The 24,978-nt window shown below is 41.5% G+C and overlaps 1 protein-coding gene across 4 annotated transcripts in view; it reads left to right on the top strand.

The window, feature by feature from the left end:
• Fancc (FA complementation group C) overlaps window positions 1–24,978 on the top strand; it is a 119,926-nt gene that overhangs the window by 8,130 nt on the left and 86,818 nt on the right. For 3 of the 4 annotated variants that reach the window (XM_029468271.1, XM_029468274.1, XM_029468272.1), the window contains exons 2-4: window positions 18,531–18,727; window positions 21,243–21,327; window positions 23,395–23,489. In XM_029468271.1, coding sequence (XP_029324131.1) covers window positions 18,531–18,727; window positions 21,243–21,327; window positions 23,395–23,489 — 377 coding nt within the window. Of the gene's footprint in view, window positions 1–15,372; window positions 15,456–18,530; window positions 18,728–21,242; window positions 21,328–23,394; window positions 23,490–24,978 lie in introns of those variants that run through there. The other variant, XM_029468273.1, reaches the window with a different exon arrangement.

The following is a 24,978-nucleotide window of genomic DNA, read 5'->3' as shown; positions in this document are numbered from 1 at the left end:
AACTGCCACAAAGTCTGACAACATAAGTTTGAGTCCCAGGATGATCCTTGGATGGAAGGAGAGAACCATCCAAGTTGCTGCAAATTGGAATTGGGAACTATTTTAGGGGAGAGATAGATACTTAGTAATATCAGCAAACAAAGTGATACATTGGTTTAGTTTGGACCGTCTCTAGTCCAGATGGTTGGTTAATAGGAAGAGTCATAGACTCAGCATATGGCTGTGACTACTAAGAAAGGGCACTGAGAAAGTCAGCTGAGAGAGAACAGAGGTGTGATTTTGTAGGAAAGCAGGCACAGACTCAGAAGCCCTCTCTGGCACATTCACCAGCACTCCTTCTGTGGCAAGCTTTCCTTCGTGGGAAGTGTTCTTTACCAAGGGTCTTAACATACAAAGAATCAGGTTCTTTGCATGCAACATATTTGTGCAGATAATTTAGGCACATCTCTTTTAGTAGCTATGGTGATAGGAATCCGTTCAGAATTGAAGGTCCCAGTAGCTTCAGGGTCAGTCTCACAAGCAGCCCTCTTAAAGGACTGTGTTTTCTGTCCTATGGTATGACCACTCCATACTGTTTAAGAAGGAAGCAGCTATTTTTAAGATTCAAGCTAAGTTTGAATCTCAGTTGATCTCAAAGGGTTTCCTGCTCAGATATAGACTGACATGGTGAGAGCAGGCAGGAAAGCCAGCCTCTAGTCTAGGCTGTCAGGGATGATGATATCTTTTACAAATGTTGGACCTCATGATCTGAAAGCAGTTAGGGAAGAGTAGAGGGCTATGACGTGGACTGGATCGTGCCACCACCTCCAGATTCTTAGCTTGAAACTCTACCCATTCTCTCACCCCTAGCCTTGTTGCAGAGTGACTGTATTTGGAAAAGCTTTTAGGAAGGCAATTACAGTTAATTACATTCAGTTCTACTGTATAATACCTTCTATTTCAGTGGTTCTGGGCATATTTACAATCATAGAGTAATAGAATTTGTATGGATATCTTCAAAGGTTTCAACAAACAGTCTTGAAAGGCTGACTTAAGTGGCACCCATTCTGTGCTGTACATTCCCATTCTGAGTCTCTAGAGTCTGGCTTCTGTGCCCTTTCTCTACCTGCTTAGGCACTGTTGCCCTCAAGAGCTCCTTCTTTGTTCACTACAAATTTTAGGGATTTCAGTCAATTTCAGAAGCTAGTTATTCATTGGCCTCGGTTTGCACACTTATACAGGAAGACCCTTACTTCTTTTAAATGCAGTTAAAAGTAGGGAAGATAGTATGTGCCTGTATCATCAGATTAAAGCTGTGTGTGTGTATGTGTGTGTGTATGTATATATATATACATGTATAATAATATTTATATATTTTGGGGGGGCTGTCAACATTGAATAAAAAAATTACTTTAGGAACATGACTGCAATTCCAAATCTTATTCCGAACCATACACACTAGTATTTTAATACGTGGAACCCAAAATAATTACTGAGTTGTACAGTATTTGAAGCTCTGATTTTCATGTGCATTGGGGTAGGCTTCTGGCTTGTGTCACATGGAAGAATGAGTCTGTACTTCAGTTTATGAGTTGCTTGACTGCACAGATGATTGATAGCCATGCCAAATCTGCTAAATAAGAGGAGACCGGAAGGAGAATGACAGTGCCTGATTTCACTGATCTGTATTTTTTTGGATGACAATAGCTTTCTTCAATATAGCAGATTAAACTAGGAAGCTACAGCAGAAAACAGAAGGGGTGGGCATACCTCTGCTGCCTACCACAGGTCTGATAATGTGTGTTTTCAGTAGAACCAGGCCAGAGGGAAAGGCATTTGCTCCTTACATAACTGTTGTTATACCCAACTTCCTTACCCCGATTTCTTCACTTAAATATTTGTCTACAGACCAACTAGACCCTCCAACCCACTTACATTCTTGTCTTTAGTTTGGTCCTTCTGCTCACATTTCTGAGTTACCTCATCCCATCACATGGCTTTAGTTACCTCGCTATGATGGTGGTTTTCAGAACCTTGATTAGGTTTATTTTCTGACCTGTGTATCCACATAGGCCACGGCTTAATTTGATTTCTTCATTTGGATTCCACACTGTGTTGCATTTACCGTATCTCAAGATATCTTGCTCTCCAAGTAAGTTCCTGCCCATGTGTCCTCTGTAAGCACCTGGTTTCTTCATCAGGAACCTAAGCAGCATCCTTCACTCTCTTCTGAAATTTTCTTTAACCTAAATGTCAAATATTGTATATTCCATCTCTTAGGCATAGCCAGTTTTAACTTGTTTTGGGATTATGACCCTGTAAGGTCATTACAAAATGAAAATGTGATTGTAAGTTGAAAATGTCTTCAATACAACGTGTTTAATGCCTTCTGAGACAGCATAATTAAACAGTACAGCAGCACATTGGAATATGAGTTGTGTCTCTGATAGTATGGTTGACTGGGGGCTCTTGCTGTCTTCTGTGCTCAGATTAACAAGAAAGGATCACGTTTGTATAGCCAGCCTGAGAAAAGATTAGCTCTTGGAAAGCAGAGGCAGGAGAATCAGGAGTTCAAGGTCATATGTGAGACCCTGTATGAAAAACCAAACCAAAAGATTGACTTGGTTCTGTGGGGTCTTTTGTAGTTACATATGAGCGCATGAATTTATGATTGTTTATTTTTTCTGTTTCTTTGAAAAAAATGTCCATGCAATTTTGATAACGGATTGTACTGAGACTGCAGACTGCCTTGGTTAGAATGGCATTTTAATAGAGTCCCAGTTATGACCAACATGGATTATCATGTAACTTCTTCAGTGTCTGTCATTAGCACTGAACCATATTTAGTGTGGAGACCTTTCACCCACTAGGTTAAATTCACTTAAAGCACTATTTTTGTAAATGATGTAAATGAAAATTTAGAAGCTCTTTTGATTAGTTCTTATTCATGTACAGAAATGCTGCTGGTTTGGCTGTTGGCTTCATGCCTTGCAGCTTTATAGAATCAGGCCTCGGTTCTAGGAGGCTTTTGGAAGTCCATTTTCTCTCTATGTATATGCCATCTGCAAGTAGAGGCATTTTTCCTTCCTCTGACTTGCGTGCCTTTGCTTTCCTTCCTCTGACTTGCGTGCCTTTGCTTTCCTTCCTCTGACTTGCGTGCCTTTGCTTTCCTTCCTCTGACTTGTGTGCCTTTGTTTTCCTTCCTCTGACTTGTGTGCCTTTGTTTTCCTTCCTCTGACTTGTGTGCCTTTGCTTTCCTTCCTCTGACTTTCGTGCCGTTGCTTTCTTTGTCTCCTCAACTTGTTGAATACAGGTGTTGAGGCTGGGAATTTTTGCCTTGTTCCTGGTTTTAGAGGAAAGCTTTTATCTCTCTGTGTTGGGTGTGATGCTCACTGTGACCCTGTCAAGCATAGCCTTCATTGTGTCAATGTTGAGTCCTTCTGAGCACTGGCTCACAACCTGATCTGTTCAGTTTTCATTATGAAAAGATGCTGGATTTGGTAAGTTGCCTTTTCTACACCCATCAATATTACCACATGGTTTTTGTCTTTCATCCTTGATATGGTGATGAGATGCATTCATAGATTTGTGGATATTGAATCTAGGACTCACTTCTTAATAGTATATAGTCCTTCTGATGCAGCACTAAATACTAGCATTTTTAATTAATTAATTAATTAATTATTAAAATGTATGAGTGTTCTGTCTGCATGTACATAGACATGCCAGAAGAGGGCATCAGATCCCTTTATAGACAGTTGTGAGCCAGCAAGTGCTTGGGAGGAATTGAACTCAAGACCTCTGGAAGAGCTGTCAGTGTTTTTAACTGCTGAGCCATTTCTCCAGCCCTACTAGTATTTTTTTTTTTAAGATTTATTTTATGTGTATGAGTGTTTGCTTGCATGTATGTCCATCTACCATATATATACAGTGTCTGTGGAGGCCAGAAGAGGATGTTAGATCCCTGGAGATGGAATTACAGTCGAAAGTCACCATATGGGTGCCAGGAACTGAATCCAGATTCTCGGCAAGAGCAGTCACTTAGTGCTCTTAGCCTGTGAGCCATATCACCACCCCCAGTTTTCTAGTATTTGAGAATTTTTGTAGTTCTAAGCTTATCTTAAATATCAGTCTGTGATTTTCTTTTCTTCAAGTGTTCTTGTCTTGCTTTGGTATCAGACAATTCTGGTCTTTGGAAATGAGTTTAGAATTTGTCCTTCCTCTTCCCATTTTTGAAATATTGTGAGGAGGATTGATGTTCATTCTTCTTTAAGCACTTGACATTTTCTATGAAGGCCTCTGGTACTAGAAAAGCTTTTGCTTACTGATTCAATCTCTTTACTTTTATTGGTCTGCTTGGAATTTGTTTGTTTTTTTCTCACGAGTCAGTCTTACAGATTGAGTTTCTAAGGGTTAATTTATTTCCTGAGATTATCTAATTTGTGGGTTATAACTTTCACAGTAGTTTCTTATAATCCAGTGTGTATATCACTGATTATAATACTTCATAATTTCATTTGAGGCTGCCTCTGTTTTTCACATTTAAGGTAAAGTTTTTCAATTTTTGTATATTTTCTTTTTTTAAAGTAATGCATTTTGTGCATATGTACCCTGACCCTTTGTTACTGTTCACCCTCCACTCTGTCTGGTACTCACTCTCCTTTTCTTGCTGGTCCTGTTAAAATAGACCTTTTTTCTGCTTTGATGTCACAAAATCTCACTACCCTCTCTTGTTCTCTTCCCTCTTCTTTTAAAGCTCCCGTGTCCCCCTGCTTTATGCCCCTTTCAGCTTTTCTGCCCTGCACACATAGACATGCACATATAATTTTATTCTGGGTTCCCCATATGAGATAAAACACATCATTTATCTCTCTGAGTCTTATTTAGTTTTCATGACACACCCTCCATCTCCATCCATTTTCCTGCCTTTTTTCATTCTTGTTTATAGTTGGATGAAGTCCTGTTGCTTATACACACTGTTCCTTTGTTTATTCATCCGTTGATGGTCAGCTGTGCTGTTGTGGGTGGTGCAGGAGGAGCTCGGATATCCAGCTCTCTGTTGGCCTTCTTGGAGTCCTCAGGTGTATGTCCTGGAATGAATGGCTTGGTGAGGCGGTGATTCTGCTCGTAGTTTTTTGAGAACTCTCTGCCGGAGCATTATGTGCTCGAGCCGTCTTGCTAGCCCCTCCCACCAGATATTTAAAAGATTCAGAACAATTTTCTAAAAGTCTGAATATTTTGAGGACCCTTGAAAAGTTGTAGAAACATTCAGGAAAACACTCTTACACATAAAAGAAAAATATAACTTGAACTTGGGAGAGTGAGGACCTTATTATTGGCAGTGAGGCATGGAAACACAGCTTTGTGCCATTATCTTTGGCAGCTTAAGGAGTTCCCTTAATGTTTTAGGGGCCTTGACTCAAGCCAAACCGGGTTTGTGGCTTCAATACAGTAAAGAATTTCAGGACTATCCAGTATGAAGCAGAGCTGGGAGCTGGGCGTGGTAGCGCACGCCTTTAATCCCAGCACTCGGGAGGCAGAGGCAGGCGGATTTCTAAGTTCAAGGCCAGCCTGGTCTACAAAGTGAGTTCCAGGACAGCCAGGGCTACACAGAAAAACCCTGTCTCGACACCCCTCCCCCCCCAAAAAAAAGCAGAGCTGGGTTTTTACAAAGGATGTTCTAATGTAGAGCATAAGCAGAGGGTTGGGAGTAAGGGACTCAGAAGGATGCAGTCATGCTGAGTGTGGGCTCACCAAGGGAGAATAGTCATCAAACATCTTAGCACTAGCCATATGTACCAGACACATACACCAACCATACCATTTTGATGGCTTTCAGATAACATGTCAGAAGGTTATTAAGAAAGCTTTTTTTCCTTTCCTATCTCTTCTGCTAAGTGGGATTTCAGCATGGCTCTGGAGATGCCTTAGATGGAACTAGAAGCTGATATGGTCAAGCCAGGTTGTATTAGGGCTACACAGGGAGATAGGACAGGCCTTTTCTCTGTAAATGGCATTTCTGGGGAGATTCCTAGAGAGTTACAGGTTTAAGCCAGAAAAGAAGAAGAAGGCCTTAAGCAGTGGCTAAGTTGCTCTGGCATTCTTGCCTCTCTGCTGGCAGAGTTGCCAACCAGATGCTTAGGTGAGGTGCTGCTTTTTTATGACCCATGGTTTTCCTGCCTTTGTCTACTGGTTTGCTTATCAGCTGGAGAAATTAATGTTAATGCCATTTGGCAGTGCCCAATAAATACATACTAAATTCAGTATGTTTAGTATTAAATTTTTGAATTTTATGTGATAAGGAGAACAGAAATGCTTTTTTTATTTTTATTTTTTTTTATTTTTTGGTTTTTCAAGACAGGGTTTCTCTGTGTAGCCCTGGCTGTCCTGGAACTCACTATGTAGACCAGGTTGGCTTCGAACTCAGAAATCTGCCTGCCTCTGCCTCCCAAGTGCTGGGATTAAAGGTGTGCGACATCACTGCCCGGGCAGAAATGGTTTTTTATTTAGAAGAAAATACAAAAGAAATTATATTCTATGCAGTTCCTGTCTTGCATATGCCTGGCTTTTTGTTGAAGACAGGAAGGAAAATTTTGTCATTTAACTCCTCAAAATGAAGTTTGAATGACTGCATTTCATTTAAGGTGGTCTGGTGGAAAAGTGTTCATGTCCAGATGACATTTTGTAATTGTGGAGATGCTGTGGAGTTCTGGTGAACTCTGTGCAGGTAGGAACAAGAGACAGAGGCACTGCCTCTGACAGGTGTAGGGACCCATTGGAGTCTCCAAATGAGACTGTTGTGTGGGAAGGAGAGAGGTGAAGAGAAGTGTGGAATGGAGAGAGATGGGGGAAGTGTATGGGATGGAGAGAGATGGAGAGATGTATGGGATGGAGAGATGGGGGAGATGAATGGGATGGAGAGAGATGGGGGAGATGTATGGGATGGGAAAGATGGATAGATGTACCATTAAGTATGAGGACTTATATTTTCTCAGCATGTTTCTATGTTAAAACATAAAGATAAATGTCATGTATGCAAGCAGCAACCCTGTACCCATTTGCTGTGTGGACAAAGAGCCTGCATCTCCTGATGCTTTTGCCCAGGTGCCCACACATTAAGATGCCCTTTTTAAAAGACAAGGAATTATAAGTTTGATTTAAAAACTATTTCTGTTGATGGTAAATAAATAAATAAAAAGCCTGGGCACTTAGAATGCTTGTGATTCTAGTAACTTCTGAGGAGTTCTTGATGTTTCTTCCTGACTTGCAGACTCTACTGTCCCCCCCCCCCACTTTTTTTTTTAATATGCACAGTGTGTTACCTGGAAACTTATCATCAACCATTAAAGCCATCTTGCTTTTATTTATTTGTTTAATTAATATTGATTGATTGTGTTTTGAGGCAGGGTTTCTCTGTGTTGCCCTGGCTATCTTAGAACTACTTCTGTAGACCAGGCTGGCCTCGAACTCACAGAGATCCTCCTGTTTCTCCCTCTCAAGTGCTGGGATTAAAGGCATCCATCACCACCACCTGGCTATCTTGCCTTTTTATTCTATTGGTTATGAAGGCTAGAGGTTAATCTCAGATGTCAGTCCTCAGGTGCATAAACCACACTGGACTGGGAACAGAACAGAAACAGTGTGTGGTTACCATAGGACATTTGGGAGTTAGTAAAGAGCGTGAAATAGCCATAGCAGCTTTGGATTGTATATGCATGTATTTATGTATAGAGAATAAAATTGCAATCATGATGAATGAATTATTTCATAACTTCAAATTTAATTTAGACAAGCAGTTTCCCATCCACTAACTGCATTCCTCTAAAATGAGACCAGTGGCCCCTGTCATTTTCTATTGCTCTATTATACATTATTTAATTATTTGCTGATTGTAAGTATGTAATAAACATACTTTATGTCAGTCACTGTGTTCATCTCTGGCTATTTCCTTTTATTAAATTTCCAGAAATGGATTACAGAGTATAACATTTTAGAGCTTTTGGTATATTTTCCTAATTGCCCTCAGAAAATGAAACTGGTTGGATGCACTCCCACAAACTTGTATAAGTGACTACTTAGCTGACTTAATTTTTTAAAAAGATTTGCCGATTTTATATGTATGTTTGCCTGAGTATGTATGTGCACCACTTGCATGCAACCCCTAGGTAGGTCCGAAGGTGTTGAATCCCTGCAACTGTAGTTATAGGCAGTTGTGAGTCGCCATGAGGGTGTTGATGTCCCAGGGTGACTGTTGCTGTGATTAAACACCATAACCAAAAGTACGTCGGTGATAGTGGTGGGAGAAGGTCCATTTCACTCACAGTTCCATGTGATAGCTCTTCAAAAGCAGTGAAGAACTCCAGCAAGGCAGGAACCTGCAGGCTGGAGCTAATGCAGATGCCAGGGAGGAATGCTCCTTTGTAGCTACACTGCTTACTGGCTCTCTACACAGGACTTGTTCAGCCTGCTTTTTTATAGAACCTAGGACTTCCAACCCTGAGGTGGCCCCACCCACAACATGCTGGGCCCTCCCACATCAATCACTAATTAAGAAAATGCCCTACAGGCTTGCCTACAATCTGATCTTATGAAGCCGTTTTCTTGGTTTGAAGCTCTCTCCTCAGATGACTTTAGCTTGTGTTAAGTTGACATAAAACTAGCCAGCACAACTGACACTCTTGTCAACTTGACACTCAAACATCACTTTTCAGTTAGAGCTTTTTCTTTCTCATTTATTCCCCAAGATGGCACGTTAATAATAATATCATAATGTAAAATATAACGTTAAAAGTCTCATTGTCTTTACAAATTCAAACATATTAAAGGTTCAGTCTCTTTAAAATATCCAGTCTTTTAAAAATTCATAATATGTTTTTTAAAGTTCAGTCTCTCAACCAAGGTCTCCTGTAAAAATGAAAATTAAATACTTTCCTTCTACAAGAGGGAAGAACCAGGGCACAGTCACAAGCAAAACCAACTTCAAAAGTATAAATAAATCAATGCCAAATGCTGGGATTCACTTACAATCTTCTGGGTTTCTCCAGAGGCTTAAGCCACTTCTCTGACTCCATCTTCTACAGCATACACAACTTGTCCTCCAGGCTTTGGCAAGCTCCACTCCACTGCTGCTGCTGTCCTTGGTGGCAATACAAGATGACCATGACATCCCATGGACTGGCATCTCCAAAATGCTGGGGTCTCTGCTGTAATTGGACTGTGCTTTTCTTCAGGGCTCTCTTCCTCATGCCAAGCCTCATCTTGTTTCCACGATCCCTTCATAGGACTTCAACTGCTACTCAGGCTGTACCTTTTCTAATGGCCTATCCTGGCTTCTCAGAGTGCCAAGCCTCACTTGCTCTCTATGACCCTTTCATGCCTTCAAAACTAGTACCAACTGGATGGTCTTACACATTACCAAGTCTTGGGCACTTCTGAAACATGGCTTCTGTGTGCCAACTCTGAGGAAACACTTTTCAGATTTTCCTTCCATGTCTCTTAAAAACAAACAAACAAACAAACAAACAAACAAAATACCACTGATTTCTTCGCTCCAGCTGACCAGCATCAACTGTCCCAGCAAAGGTTTTATTTTAGTGGCTCTCATCCTTTGTTAACCACAGCTGATTCTTTAGCCCCAGACAACCAGAACCACAGATTATCAGCTCAAAGTAGCAAATAGCCCTGATAAGAGTCTTTGGGTGACTTTTAAACTTCCCTCTGGAGCTTCCCAGGACTCCATTGTCTGCATTGCTCTGAATATTCCTGGTACTGATTTGTCTTAGTTACAGCTACTGTTGCTATGGTAAAACCATGACCAAAAGCAAGCTGGGGAGGAAAGGGTTGATTTGGCTGTGTTCTGCTGCCTCAGCTGTGTCCTTAGCCCCATGGAAAATGTGAATAGAGTCTAACAGTCTTTCCTGAGATGGCTGGCGCTGTGGTGAGGGAAGCAGACACATCTTCCTGTGGTGATTACAGGCAATGGGAGAAGTAAGAGGGGTTACTGTTTATTATCAGGCAGTTTGGGCAAGCACTGGCTTCAGTTTTAAAAACAAGAGAAAGCAGCTGGTTGGAATGATGTGGAGGCCATCCCTCCACAACCAGTTTCATCTGTGGACTGACTTTTTTTTTTTTTTTGGTGACTCTTCAGCAGGTGGTGCTGCAGTGCCATAAGACAGTTCATCTCCAGGAAGCTGGCTGAGGCCTGGATCACGTTGATCCGCACTGCACAGCACCAACAGGCTTGGTTGAATGAAAAGGCATTGCATTCGGAAATGTCGGTTCAGATGTCCCCTTCCCAGCTAGCCTAGCCTGCAGTTCTCTGCCTGGTTTGGGTTTCTAAGCATAGAGGCACAGAACTCCTCCCGAGGGAGAATCTTTATGTTTCTGTCCTGGTTCCAGTTCAGGAAGTGTTTATATATATTTTTAGTTTCACCACAACATTTTGGGTTTTCTCTTTGATGCATCCCGTCTGGTTGCTGTGTTTGGAGTAGAGAGCCCATCAAAGAGGATTTCTTGGGCTGTCTTAACAGGAAGCCATGGGCTGAGAGTGTAAAGGAAACAAAGTTAGGTACTTGGTTATATACAGAACTAAAACGTAACCACAAGAAAGCTGCTTCGTATGAGGCCAGTGGCCCTCAGTTACAGAAACTCCTTCTGAGGCTTGCAGGCCCCGGAAGATAAGGACGATTAAGTAGGTGGGGTTCATTAGCATGCTCAAGTTGTCTAGAAAGATTGTACTTACTCTTTACCCTTTTGAAGATAAAATTAAAATAAAAAAGTCAACAGACACCTCCATTGCCTAACCAGGTACTGCCTTGGACTTTCATTGCCTCTAGCTGCTTGTGCTGGCACACAAGTAGCTCTGCTTGAAATGCTGGGATACATTACCAAAGAACAGAGATGAAAGTATTTATAGCGTCTGATCTCACCTAGAGGTTGCCATTCCGTTGTTGCTTTGAAGAGGGAAGTGGCTGGCCAGTCAGCCATCTCCACCATCCAGCAATGCCACGCTGCCCGTAGAGTCAGGGTCAAGCTGGTCAGAAGTCAGTGACCACAATATCACCTGAGTCAAATCACTCTAGTCCATTGAATTCACTTATTTTAGACATTTGCCATATGGACTTTGTTCAAGTGTTTACATGGGTAAAAACAGTACTTTTAAATTTCTACAGATTTTTATTTTTTAATTTTACAAGTATTACAAGCATAGGACTTTACTAGTTTATGCTTGTGATACCTAACAGGATAAAAAAAAAAATAACTTGAACCTGTCCTTGGGGCTCTCAGCTGTTCTTAGAGTGAGAAACCCTGCTTAGGTAAGCTTTGTTGATATTCAGGCCTTGATTTTACTCACTGGCCACAGGTTGCCTGAGAGCAGGAGTCTTTTCACTGGAAGTATGCTTGAGCTCCTAGTATAAAATGGCTTCCCACAAATGTGCGGGCATCTTTTCTTGGTTTTGTTGTTGAGTGATAAATTCCTGTTTGAAGCAAAGATGTAGAGGAGAAGTAAACTCAGAGTCAAGTCACCAGTCACAAAGGCAAGAAGACAATTTCTTATTTTTTTGACTTTTCAAAACAGGGTTTCTCTGTGTAGTTCTGGCTTTCCTGGAACTGGCTCTGTAGACCAGACTTAGACATCCACCTTCATCTTCTCTGCTTTCTGAGTGTTGGGGTCAAAGATGTTCACCGTCAAGCCTGGCCAGTGTCTAATATTTTAATTATGTTATAGCTAACCTTGGTTGTCAACTTATTATCTCTGGGAAGAGGGGGCCTCCATTAGGTTGGCTTCTGGGCATGTCTGTGGTCCATTTTCTTGATTAATGATTGACGTGGGAGGGTCCAGCCTACTTTTGGTGGTGCCACCCCTAGGGAGGTGGTCCTGCTGAACAAATCACGAGGTTCAAACCCCTAAGCACTATTTTGTTGTTTCTGTTTCGAACTCCTGCTTTGGGTTCCTTTGATGGTGGCTATATCCTGTAAACCAACTAAACTGTTTCCTCCTAAAGTTGCTTTTGGTCATTGTTTTATCACAGCCACTGAGAACCAAACTCAAGACAAATTACTAATGTGTTCTTCAGCACTTTTTCTAATGGCCTTAACTGGAAGCCTGCAGTGTCACCTACAGAGGTGAAGACAAAACTGCCTGGGCAGTAGTAGGTTGTCATTGTTTATTCGAGGGTGGGGGTAGGGTGGGAGTGGTGGGGGTGGGTGAGGCTGAGGGTGAGAGTGACTGTGTTTTGAGTTGTTGGGTAGGCTTTTGGTGTGCTGATGGAGAGTGTAAATAGTGTTTGTGCCTGAGTCTAAGGGTAAGGATGGCAGACTTTGAGTTGAAGAATAGCCTCCTAGTGCTGCTGAAGGGCTTCTGTTGTTGCTTGCGCACTGGTACTTGCTGTGGCTAAAAGCAGTCAGGCTAGAGAGAAGCTCATTCCCCAAACACTGGGGACCTGTCTGGAGTGCAGGAAAGCCCTAGAGTTACCATACAGATCACATTTCTTTCCGTCTTCACAGTTGGAGAGAATACACACAGTGCACCTGGTTTGAAGTGGGCACCTCCAATTCCGTCGAGTCAGCCTCTGTTGACAGTTGTTTGCAAATTCCCTCCTAATTTCAGGCCTGTGATTCTGGTTGGGCTTTCTCAGGTGAACAAAACAAACCAAAACAGTTTCTCCATCAAACCTTGGTGTTTGGGGGAAGGAAATACAGTTTTGTTTTGTTCTATTCTTTTTCTTTTCTTATGGTTTATTTTTTTGATTTTTATGAGCATTGGTGTTTTGCCTGCATATATGTCTCTGTGAAGTATTGAATCCCCTGGAACTGGAGTTACAGTTGTGAGCTATCATGTAGGTCGTAAGAATTAGACCTGTGTCCTCTGGAAGAGCAGCCAGTGCTCTCAACTGCTGAGCAGTCTTTCTAGTCCGATTTCTTTATTTTATAAGTATTTCCTGAGTATGCTGTTATGACATTAAGATAATACCACAAACACAGGAGCAAAGTAACCAATCTTATAGGAAAGAAGCTTTCCTTTTTACAAGTGAGGTATATCAGTGGGTGACTCAGCCACAGAGGAGGAAGAATAGTGTGCCTCTGAGGTGTAGTGGACCTACATGTCTAATTTTATATTGACTAACGGGGTGTGGTGGTGGCATTTCTGACAAGGTCATTGTAATGACACTGATTACAGACGAGGCGTCGACTCTTATAACTGTGCTTTGTAGTGTTCTGTTGGTGACTCTTCTTAGGAGCTAGTTTTATAACAGGAGGGTTAGATTGACTTAACTTATAGGAAATGGGGAAAAGTTAGTGCTTTTTTGTTTTGTTTTCATACCAGGATACCACTTGGTTTATGGGCCTTATTTGGCCTTTGTAGACTTACTTCTGATACTTCTGGTTTGGAAATGTTTCAGACCAAAAAGGAAAGCAATTTTATGCTTTCTTGGCCTTCAGATGAGTACAGTGTGCATCTGCTTTTGATACTGTGTGGTTTATAGTTAGCTTTGTTTTAAATATTGACAATCTTTGAGCTACAAAGTCTACCAATACAAAACAAATATAAATTTTGTGTATCTTCTCTCTTGCAAGAGCTGCAATAGGCTTGTTACTTTCTGCACACTTGTATAATATAATTGTAAGTTCCTACTATGTGCCCAGTACTTTGTGTACCCGTGTTTCCAAAAAACTGTTTGGAAAACCAGATACTTTGGAGAGGATCTAGGTAAAATGTGTTTTAATAAAAAACCTGATGAGAACTGGTTTGAGCAGGAGGAGGGTTGCCCTGTTGCAGTGATCTTTGTGTCCCCAGTTCTGCTGCGGAGGTCCTGGCCAGCCTTCTCAGGCTCCTCACTTTTGTTTAAGGCAACTTCTATCATTCTAGGTGTTCTGTGAAGACTATAGTGTCTAAAGTGGAAAAAAATTCAAAATTGTAATTTTTCTCTAAGATCCTTTGAAGCTTACATTGTATAGCACATGTTTCTACCTAACAGTAAGAAGATGGAAGAACCACACGTGTACATACTGGCCCTTTTCACAATGTGGGCTTGTTCAGGAGGTTCTCAAGGCAGAAAACAGTAAACACTCTGCCCTGTCCCTTGAGGTCCCTCTCTGCCTTGCAGTGGAGTTGCCAACTTTTGTCGGCTAGTAGCTAGTGGACGTGGGCTTGTGTATTCTTGTGCTTTAAGGTTTTCTCAGTTTTAATTTCTGTTATGATAAATATTCCAAAATGTAACCCATATAAACCAAGGCTCTTTGTGGTTTCTAGAAAAGCTTCAGAGTATAAAAGGGTTCCCCAAGAACAAAATGTTGAAAATCTCTTATTACTGCAGATTCTCTGCTGGTCTTTGGGAGAGCTAACCTCCCATAAGGCATGTGGCAATGGTGTGTTCTAGGATAAATGGATTCAACAGACAGGCCTGTGGGTACCAACTGGGTGGGCAGCTGTGCTGAGGCGTCCAGACCCAGCCACTTCTCTTACGTGCAAGTAAAATATGAAGGGCACATAATTATCAATTTTTGTATAAATTTGATGGCATTAATTTATGGCGTTTGTAAATTATATGTGCACACTTGCTGCCATTCTAGCTGTTCCTAACTCTAGTGGTTGGGAAGGTATAGTACTTAAATGGTCATGATTAATTTGTAATGACCACCTTAGAATTTCTACTGCCATTCACTATTGTGCCCTAACTATGCCTAAAGAATAACGGTCAGGACTGAGTGACCTGAAGCATCCCTTCTTAACATCTGTGAGCAATTATGGTCTCCAACAGAACTTGAAAAGGACCAAGTTCCTTGAATTTCAGTTGGGTGGGACTTTTGTAGACTTTGCAGAGTTCATAGGTTTCCACTGATGGGTAGCCATTTGAGACATGAAAATGTCGCTCAGCAGTGATCATTACAGAACAACTTTCCATGTCTAAGCTAAGGTTGGCTTTACATTTTTGAAAATAAAATAGTGAGTTTTGGCCCCTTGTTTCTGTGAAAATTTCTTTGATTTACTTTTCAATATCTAAATTGACTTTCCCCCAGTGCTGTATGAAATATACAAACTCTATTTATTTGTCTTTTCTTGTTCTGAGGTGTGATGGCTTTTCTTGGCTATCAACTTGACTACATTTGCAGTTAACGAGAATGCATGTGACTGGATTTACCTGTGAGGGATTTTTCTTAATTAAACTATTTAAAAATGGAAAGACCTACTTTTGATCTTTTGAGCTGGGAAGATCCGTCTTTAATCTGGATGACACCTTTGGTTGGCAGCCTGTCTTAAGGACATGGAAGAAGGAAGCTTATTCTCTTTGCCTATTTGCTTTCACTCTCCCTAGAAAGTTCATTCCTTTACTGGCATTAGAACCTACTTCTCCAGGTTTCTGACATATATTGCAGACCAGCCGAGACAGCCAGCCTTGTGGACTGAACAACTACTAGATTCTTGAACCTTCCATTGGTAGACTGCCATTGTTGGACGAACTGGACCACAGTCTGTAAGGCACTCTAATAAATTCTCTTTATATGTATACATTTATGTATGCATGCATAATGCATATTATGTATTCTACACAGGTGTATGTATGTATATATCCTATATATTCATATATTATCCCACAAATACTTACGTGTGTGTGTATGTATATATGTGTGTGTGTGTGTGTGTAAAATCCCATATATATATAAACTTATTTTATATGTTCTGTTCCTCTAGAGAACCCTGACTGATACATAAGGGCACAGACTTTAAGTTTTAAAGGTCTTGTATTACATTTTAAAAATTAAATTCTCTGGAGAAGTTTTGCTATGACATGTAGGTTAAAACTGTACTTTGAAAACTATACCAGAGAATTGTTGTTTGTTTGATATATCAAGTGTTTGTCAGCCATGTTACATTCTAGGAAGGCAGAGAAGTGATATGCCAGCAAAGGAAGGTATAACTGAGTAAATTAATAAATGCATAGAGTACTTAACACTAGTGAAGACCTATCAAGACATCAGGGGAATGATCTGGAAGTGGGGGGAGGAGGGGTTAGTTGTATTCCAGAGCATGTCTGAAGCTGGCCTGGCTGTGTGCCATGCTGGGGACCAGAAGAAAGGGAGGCCTGAGAGTGCAGTGCCTGGAGACTCCAACAAAGAGTTGGTGGGTTCTGTGGTGTGTTGTGTCCTTTCCCTCCCCGTCCCCTGCTGAGCTGGATTTCTTTCTAAGGAAGCTGTGAAAAAGAGAAGGAGTGTTAAGTGTGTAGTGGGAGCTGGGCGGTGGTGGCGCACGCCTTTAATCCCAGCACGTGGGAGGCAGAGGCAGGTGGATTTCTGAGTTCGAGGCCAGCCTGGTCTACAGAGTGAGTTCCAGGACGGACAGGGCTACACGGAGAAACCCTGTCTCATAAAAAAAAAAAAAAAAAAAAAAAAAAAAAGTGTGTAGTGGGTGTGACTTACATGTACAGAAGTTGTTTTTTGTGTTTGTAGGGTTTATAAAGGAGCACACGAGACCTGCAGATACTTGTGACAATCCAGGAGGGAGGTGGAAGGAATTCATGAAGTTCCACATTATTTTATGGGTAGGGTTTTGTAGATGGCTTTGATGAGGACAGTGAGAGAAAGGGAGACACCAGGTGTAAGTTACAGCTCTGAGGAGAAAGGGTTCCCTAGTACAAGTGTTGCAGCTCTGAAGAGAAAGGTGTCCGGACAGTAGGGAGCCAATGAATACCACATAGTCACACTGTACAACAAACCTCAGAGAAGAGATTTATTGTGAAAGACACAAGAAAGTGGCTTCCTCTGCCTGAGTGAGAAGCAGCAAAGAGGCAGCAAAGAGATCTGACCAGGAGTCCGGCTTTATATAGGGTTTCTTGGGGGGTTAGGGGAGATGAGGCAGTCCAGGTGGCTTGGGATTGGTGGAATTCTGTGGCCTGGTCTTGGGCAAGCTCAGGGATTGTTGAGATTCTGTGGCCTGGTCTTGGGCAATTTTTTTTTTTTTTCTCCTTTGTAGGGTAGAGCTTGGCCACCAGAGTCTTAAGGGGCTAGAAGTGGCTGTTACACTTTGGGTGGGGGATACAGAAGTGGGAGGTGGGGGTGGCAGGTCTTGGCCACTGAGACCTGGAGGGGTTTGCACCAGGTCCATAATGCAGACCAATGGTTTCTAAATGCCATTTTGGCAGTGTGCATGTGTGTCCTGTGTTAGTCAGCTTCCTGTTGGCTCCCACTTTGGTTGAGTCTTTAGAACTGCAAATGCCACTTTGAATCCCCATGCTTAGTTGTCACCTCCAGTTTCTTTGGCTGTTCTGCTTGGGAGAAGGCCATCTTCCTTTGAGGGTTGGCACCTAGTAGAAGAAATGTTTTACATTACTCATTATGCTAAGTGCAGTCTGCTGAGGTGAGAGCTCTGCATGCTCTCCTGTCCCAGGGATGCTCAGGGGTCTGAGAGGAACTGCTCTTCTTTGCAGGGGCACTATGGGCACTGGATTGGAGGGACCCCTGGTGCCCAGGGGCCTAGCTCTTCCACTCCCTGACGAGGTAAACTCCTTTTGTGCTTCCTTACATTTACTTCCGGGTTATGAAGTCAGGGTTAGCAGATTTATTTTGTCTTTTAATGAGTCTACCACCTAGTAGATGTGATATGTCTTGTTTTGTGAAAATATGACTTCTTGTGGATAGATTTTACATGTAAACAGTACTTTAAAATTTCATTTTTAACCTTTTATTAATTCATATGTGTGTATGTGATGTATGTGTAGATGTGCCCATATGTGTGGGTGCATACACCCTTTTTGCATGCAAGTGGAGACCAGAAGTTGACATTCAGTGTCTTCCTCTATCTCTGTTAATTTTTTGAGACAGGATCTCTCACTGAACCTGGTGTACATCCACTGGGTAGGTTATGTCCAGTGAACTCTAAGGACTATATGGAGTTACAGCCATGTCCCAGGAGGCTTGTCTTCAGGCTTCATAGCTCACACAACCCACAAAGCAGCTCCAGGTCCCCAGAGCAGTGTCTAATTAAGCACATTGCTTAAAGTGAAGAAGACATTACTTTTTCCCCTGAGAAATGAAGAGGAACTGGGCAGAAAATTCCTTAGGTAGTAATGCATGGGGTTCTTTTACACCTAAATGAGAAGCTAGGCATGCATATCAGTATATCAGAGGCATTTTTCAGGCACAGACTGTAGATTAATACCCATGGATGTTTCTGATTTCTCATCATTAGAAAACAAAAAATGAGCTTCACATTCAGGACATTTAAAAATGGCTCAATCGTACGGAGATATAAAGTATTACCAGCTGTGCTTTTTGTCCACAGTGAGTTCCTGTGGAAGTGTAATGACTTTTAGTAACGACATTACTCATGATAAAAGTTCAGATGTTAAAATTTGAGCTACAAGCAGGATGACATGTTTAAAATGACTCAGAGAGGACTCCAGGATCTCCAGCAGGCTGTTTGCATCCCTCATAATCTGCCTTCGCTTTTGATGGGTCTTGAATGTGCTGATAGGAGAGCCTGTCCTGAATCTCCATCTGTTCCCTCTCTGAAGACCTGATGTGTGCTCACCATTTCCTGTGCTGCTTGGCAGGCTGCTGTGACGGGACAGTGCTGTTCTCAGAGATGGCTCAGGAGTCTGCAGACCTTACTTCTGACTATCAGTTTTGGCTGCAGAAGCTTTCTGCATGGGAACAGGCCTCTTCTAAGGAAACCCAGGAGGACACTTGTCTTCACTTGTCCCGGTTCCAGGAGTTCCTGAGGCAGATGTATGAAATCTTGAAGGAGATGGTAAGTATCCTGTGACATTGGGGACTCCACCATTCAAGAGAGCTACTTAGAGTCAGCGACTTGTGATTGACTGAACTGAATTTATTGATATATGCTGCTGACAAGGGCTGTTTTTGTACCTTCTGGTTAAAAAAAAACAAAACAAAGCATTATTTTTCTTCTTACCTATTTGAGGTTACCTGGCCAAGAAAATTAATAAATCTACTAATTCTTGCAGTGTTTGGATTGAACCCAGGGCCCCAGGGTCTTCAGCATGTTAGGTAAAGCCTTCTACTACAAAATTGTATGCTAAACCTAAGCAAATCATTTTTAGGTCACAGGGCTTTGATGTTTGCTGTAGGAAGTAATTGGGGTTTGTCCTTGAGCCCTTCAAACTTCCTAGGGGTTCTAGACTGTTTGCCCTTTCCTCAGCTCTGCTTTCAAGTAGGTTCTCCTAAGAGATAGTAAGATCCTGTTACTGTCTATATCTCTACTAAGATCTCTTCTAATAAACATTTTAGAGATCCTTTTAAATAATAAATTTCTGAGTGTCTTCATTTATGTAATTTATTGTTTATACTCCTGTTTATCTGCCTGTTGACATACATTGCTTACAGCTTTGGCTGATCTAGAACTCACTCTGTATCTCAGGCTAGCCTCACACTCAGCCTCAGAGATCTCTTATAAGAGAGTACTTATGCGAAATAACAATTAGACTCTCATTTTCAAATTTAAAATAAATATAAAACATTAATATGTCTATAATATGAAAACATAGCTCCTACCTGGCAGTGGTGGTACACACCTTTAAATCCCAGCACTAGGGAGGCACAAGTAGGTAGATCTCTGTTCATCAAAGAAGCAAATTAGAAATTTGAAGAGCAGATTGCTGTAGGTTACTGTAGGTTATACTGTAGATAATGAGTTCATATGTTCTTAGAAATTAAAAGGCAATGTGAACTTGGTACTATGTGAACTTGGTACTGATTTTTGACATAAAATTTTTTTTTTTTTAGTAAGATTTATGTAACTTGACTATAATGTGGTCTCAAAAAGTCTAGGGCCAGCCTCTGGTGCTGGGACCACATGAGGAACTTCCTGCTGCAGCATCTGGGACACAGAGGTCTTTTTGCCCACAGATCACTAAGGAAACCAGGAATGTTAAACATGGAGGGGCCTCTCTTCAATGGTGGAGATGAAATACCTTGTTTTCCTACCCAGAAAGCTGAGAGTGGATATTGTTAATGACCTGGTGACCTTTTTGCTATCTGTGATGGCAGACCTCACCCAAAGCCTCCAGAATGTTTATGCCAGGCTCTCCCAGTTAATAGAACCATCTTTAGGAAGGGTGTCCCATGTACTATGTAGCCTGCTGACCTCTTTACTATCTCAGTCAGAGACCACACTAGATTTGAGGTCCTGTAGTTGTGGAACCCCTTCTTATGGTCGCATATACTTGAAAAGGAGTTTCTAAGTAGTCACACCCTAAGCTTTATTGTGTACTAGCAACGATTGTTTCCTGGAAACCTAAAATGTGAATGATTGTTTCCTGGGAACTTTCCCCCCAATTGTTCTGTGTTTTAAATATGCCAACAATGAACCACCTGGTATCAGACTGACCAGTTGTGATCCGGTTGACGGAAGTCAATTTAAACCAAGTTCTCATTGTCATCTCTTTGAGGCTCACTTCGCTGCCTGGATATCTGTTTTGGCTTTCCCACACTCAGTATTGAGTATTGTCTTGCTTTTGAACTTTATGGAAAGTAGAAAAGTGGGGAAAGATCTAGTTGTACCAAAACTGTGCTTTTATTTTAAGCCATTTTCTATTTGGTTGATAGTTTTATCATCTCAGAGATTGGGCTGTTGTAAATGAAGTATAGTCATTTAGAATGTTACAATCATGGCTGTAACACACGGAGACACACATCTTAGTGCCTCAGCCACTTTCCTTCCTTTACAAGTTACAGAGTTCTTATCCTGTTAAATCTTCGAAAAGCTGAGTGATAAGGGGCCTTTTTTATATGCAATAAAATTTATAGTGTGAAGAGGTGGTGTTACATAAGAGGCAGGGTTGCATGGTTACTAATCACCAGTACTGTTTTATTCTTCTTCAGTATATGTTGGGTTTAAATGAAATAGTCTTTCCTGGGCTGGGCAATCCCAGTACTTAGGAGGCAGAAGCAGGCAGATCTCTGTGAGTTTAAAACTAGCGTGAGTTCCAAGAGAGGGCTATGTAGCTAGACCCTATCTCAGACAACAACAATGAAATAGACTTTTTTGACTATTAAGTTTGAGCAAAATATGATTAACTTTCTGATAAAATGAAACGACCTAATTATGTCATACTGAGTTTTTAAGAATAAAGAGTAAGTTACTTTGAGTTTCTTAAACCTAGAGCTCTCCTCTAATCTCTTCCTCTACACTTTCTAAAATAGGATGCATAGGAATGAACACTTGGGCTCTCTTGAGGAATTGTGTTGCTCAGTTGAATTTCATAGTCCTCTTTAATTATCAAAACATGTGGTTGTTTTCACAGGATTCTGATGCAATCCTGGAAAGGTTCCCCACAATTGGTCAACTGTTGGCAAAAGCTTGTTGGAATCCTCTCATCTTAGCATATGGTAAGAGTCTCAACACACAAACACCTAATGACAGTTTTGCTGTCTACTTCTAATGAAGCACAGGGATGTAAATGGTAACCTTTTCCACGTTTCCACGGGGCAACTCATCAAGTGTATGCATCTTCCTGTGCTTCTCTGCATTACAGACCAACGCACACGTATGCGCACTCAGGCTTATCCATGTGGGCCTGTAGGAGAGCAAGGCTTCTTACAGTGGAGAGGAAACGCCTCATGATTAAACCCCAGTGTTTGTCTGTCTGTCGGCACTTTCATTACTTCAGCTCATTTTAAATTCTCTATAGTTAAACTAGATACTAATGATATCCAGTTAATTGTTCACAGTTCCATGTTAACTCATGTACTGTTGCCCATATTGTGAGTAAATGTCTTCTTGATGGAAAGAGTCATTTGATCAGGGTGAAAATCGAGGGTGAGAGGGGAGAGGAAGGACTTGGAGATGAAGGGCGAGTACACCTTCCTCAGTGACGCTGTTCTGGTGAGCAGACTGCCTTTCCTGTAGCCTGGGGCATTGGCTCTCATTGCCAGCAGATTCAGGCTAAGAACTAGAGCTTCCCTTCCTCACTGAACATCTCTTCCTGTAACAATAACCAGTCTTTATCATCTCAGAAAATTGCTGTTTTGTACTTTTAAACTGGGAATTAAAGTGTAAAGAATTTTGTCTGGAATTTCAGTTTATGATACCAGAAAGTGAGCTATTAGATAGTAGATGCTTGTTGGCACGTTTCTTTTTCCTTTCACTCATCTTTAGAATTCAAATGGGTGCCAAGATCAGATGGTGGATCCTGTTGGACTGCACTCTGTGGGATCCTCAGTCCCAATCTTAGGGTCTCTGGGGAGGAAGCTGCTGAATGTGCTAGTGGCACTTAGGTAACCAGCAGTGGCTTAGTTATGTCTGTGAACCACCAAAGTGAGCTGTGTGCTCATTAGCCAGTGATACATCTCTGCATCACTTCTGAGCAAAGACTGGGAGAATGTTCCTAGATCTTTCTCTCTTCCTTAGGAGAGAAAAATGATGCACTTGCTGCACCAAGTGTGTAGAATCACTCAGCACCCTGGGGAAGCTGCCCAGCTGTTGCTGATTCTTTGGAGTTTAAGTTCCATAAATTACCATTTCCCTCACTCCCTTTTAAAAACTTGCTTCCTAGTTCATTACATTCTCCCTTATTCCACAGTGAAGCATACTGGAATGTCTGTTACTTGTGGTTTAGTATTTACACCAGGCTAAGTACAACAGTCACATCTTTACTCTGAGGTATCAGTTTGTCTTAAAGAATTCTTTGAAAGTTATGAGTCTGGAAACTAATGTGTGTTAGGCAAGACAGCACCTCCTGGTACTTTATTTAAGCTGAAGGGAACAATGAATGCCCCTCAAAATGGCCTGGTGAGTTTACTCAGATTTATTAATTACTGAGAAAGCATAAGCTTAATGGTTGTTTTTAAAACCCTAAAAATTATGAAGGGATGGGCGCTCTCAGTGAATGTAGAGATCTCCGTAGTTGGTCCTGTCCAGTGCCTTTCATAACAAAGCCATTGGAAGCACTATTAGCTTACAGGAGGCTGCAAGGTGAATTCTGGATGTCTTTGAGAATACTGCAGGGGCTGGGTATGTCTACCTCCCCTCTCTTCCACCACAGGGTCTGCATTGCTGTGGCTATCCTGTCTGCTAACAGCTTCAGTTTCTAAAGTTAAGGTTTCTTTCTAATTGCGCTCTGAGTCTCTACCTGGAACAGATTTGGCTACCAGAAACATAGACAGATAGTAGTTATTTTGCCTTAAAGAGCTTGAAATTACTGATGTTTAAAATGTGAAATTAGAAACATGTTGAAGAGCCCAGCACTTTCAGCTCTTTCCATCCTTCTTGTTTGGCTTTAAAAACTGCTGCTGTTGCAGAAAGAGAGTTGACCACACAAGAGCTGGAGTGAGCTGAGCCCACAAGTAGAAAAGCCTCCGCTGAGCTTGTTACTTGAGGTTTTCCTAAGCATGTTCTTAGGGTTTTTTTTTTCCCTATTTGATAAAGTCTATTCATTTTAGTTTTATTTTCTGCAGATGAAAGCCAAAAACTTGTAATATGGTGCTTATGTTGTCTGGTGAACAAAGAACCTCGGACTTCTGCAGAGTCAGGACTTAACTCGTGGATCCGGGTAAGAGAGAATTCCTCTGCTGGCTCTGCTTCGACTTCAGTTGGTGATTTAAAGATACCCCACTCCCCATCTTTCCCTTTATTGGCTCAATTCTGTCATGTTTTAAGGCAGTGGTTCTCAACTTATGGGTTGTGACCCCTTGGAGGTTGAACACAGGAGTTGTATATCTGATATCATGCATATCGGATATTTATATTATGATTCATAACAGTAGCAAGATTATTGTTACAAAGTAGCGATGAAATCATTAGGGGTCGACATAACTTGAAGAATTGTATTAAAGGGTTGCAGTGTTAGGACTGTTGAGAACCTCTGGGTTAACAAGTGGCCTTTTACTGTTAGGTTTTCCCTGAGTGTTGAACTGTTTAGATTTCAGGTTTGCTTGGTTATAAATTCCTGCAGTACTGCTTCTTATGATGAACCTCCCAGTGCTGACACCACTGCATGCTGGGTGGTTTCGAAAAATACTTGGTAATGATTAAAAGAATGTACTGGGTTTTCTGCCAGCTATTGCTGGAAGCACTGTTTCACCCTCTAAGCCTAGTTTAAGTCCTTACATAATTTTTCTCCAAGAATGGCTCTGTTTCTCAGAATCTCTTTTTGTGGTAAGTATGAGTTTAGAATGGAGGGGCTGGAGAGATGGCTCAGTGGTTAAGAGCAGTGGCTGCTGCTGTAGAGGACCCAGGTTCAATTTCTAGCACCCTCATTGGCAGCTCACAACTGTTTGTGACTTTAGTTCCAGGTTATCCATGGCACCAGGCATGTATGAGCTGCACATATATGTACATGTAGGTAAAATTCTCATACATATAAAATAAGTCAATCTTTAAAAACAAAAACAAACAACCCAAAACTAACATCCGTGGAGCCCAGCCCTGTTTTTGTGTCTCAGAGTTGATGCCTAGGCCACTGCTACTCATGCTTTCAAAATCATTAATCATGGCAGCTGCCCAGAGAGCTGATTGGTTCCTGGTTTTTTTCCCACATTAGTTTCCTCTGAAATGGTAGGCACAAGTTGGAAACCTGATCTGGCTGGTTACTTTTGCTGCTTTCTGTTGCCCTACTATTCGCCGCAGCCTGAGGACTTGCTGATGCAGTACCATCAGGTTCACTCATTTTGAGTCATTCGTGGCTGTGAAATTGTCCAGGTAGATTGGTACATAGGGTTTGGCCCATTGATGGCGGGTGATACATCACTTCCATTCTTTATGTGTCCTTTAGACAAAATTGGTGATGGTGATGATAAATACAGTATTGTAATTTCTGTTGAATTGGAAGAAGAGAAGCTACACAAGGAGTTGAAAGGATTGGGCAAGGGAAGAAATGAATACAGAATTTAGTCTGAAGAAAAATTCAGGGGGCTGGTGAGATGGCTCAGCGGGTAAGAGCACTGACTGCAACTTCCGAAGGTCCTGAGTTCAATTCCCAGCAACCACATGGTGGCTCACAACCATCCATAATGAGCTCTGACACCCTCTTCTGAAGTGTC

The sequence above is a fragment of the Mus caroli genome, chromosome 13 (assembly GCF_900094665.2).
Source record: "Mus caroli chromosome 13, CAROLI_EIJ_v1.1, whole genome shotgun sequence".
NCBI lineage: Eukaryota > Metazoa > Chordata > Mammalia > Rodentia > Muridae > Mus > Mus caroli.
This window is presented reverse-complemented; position numbering and strand designations above follow the sequence as displayed.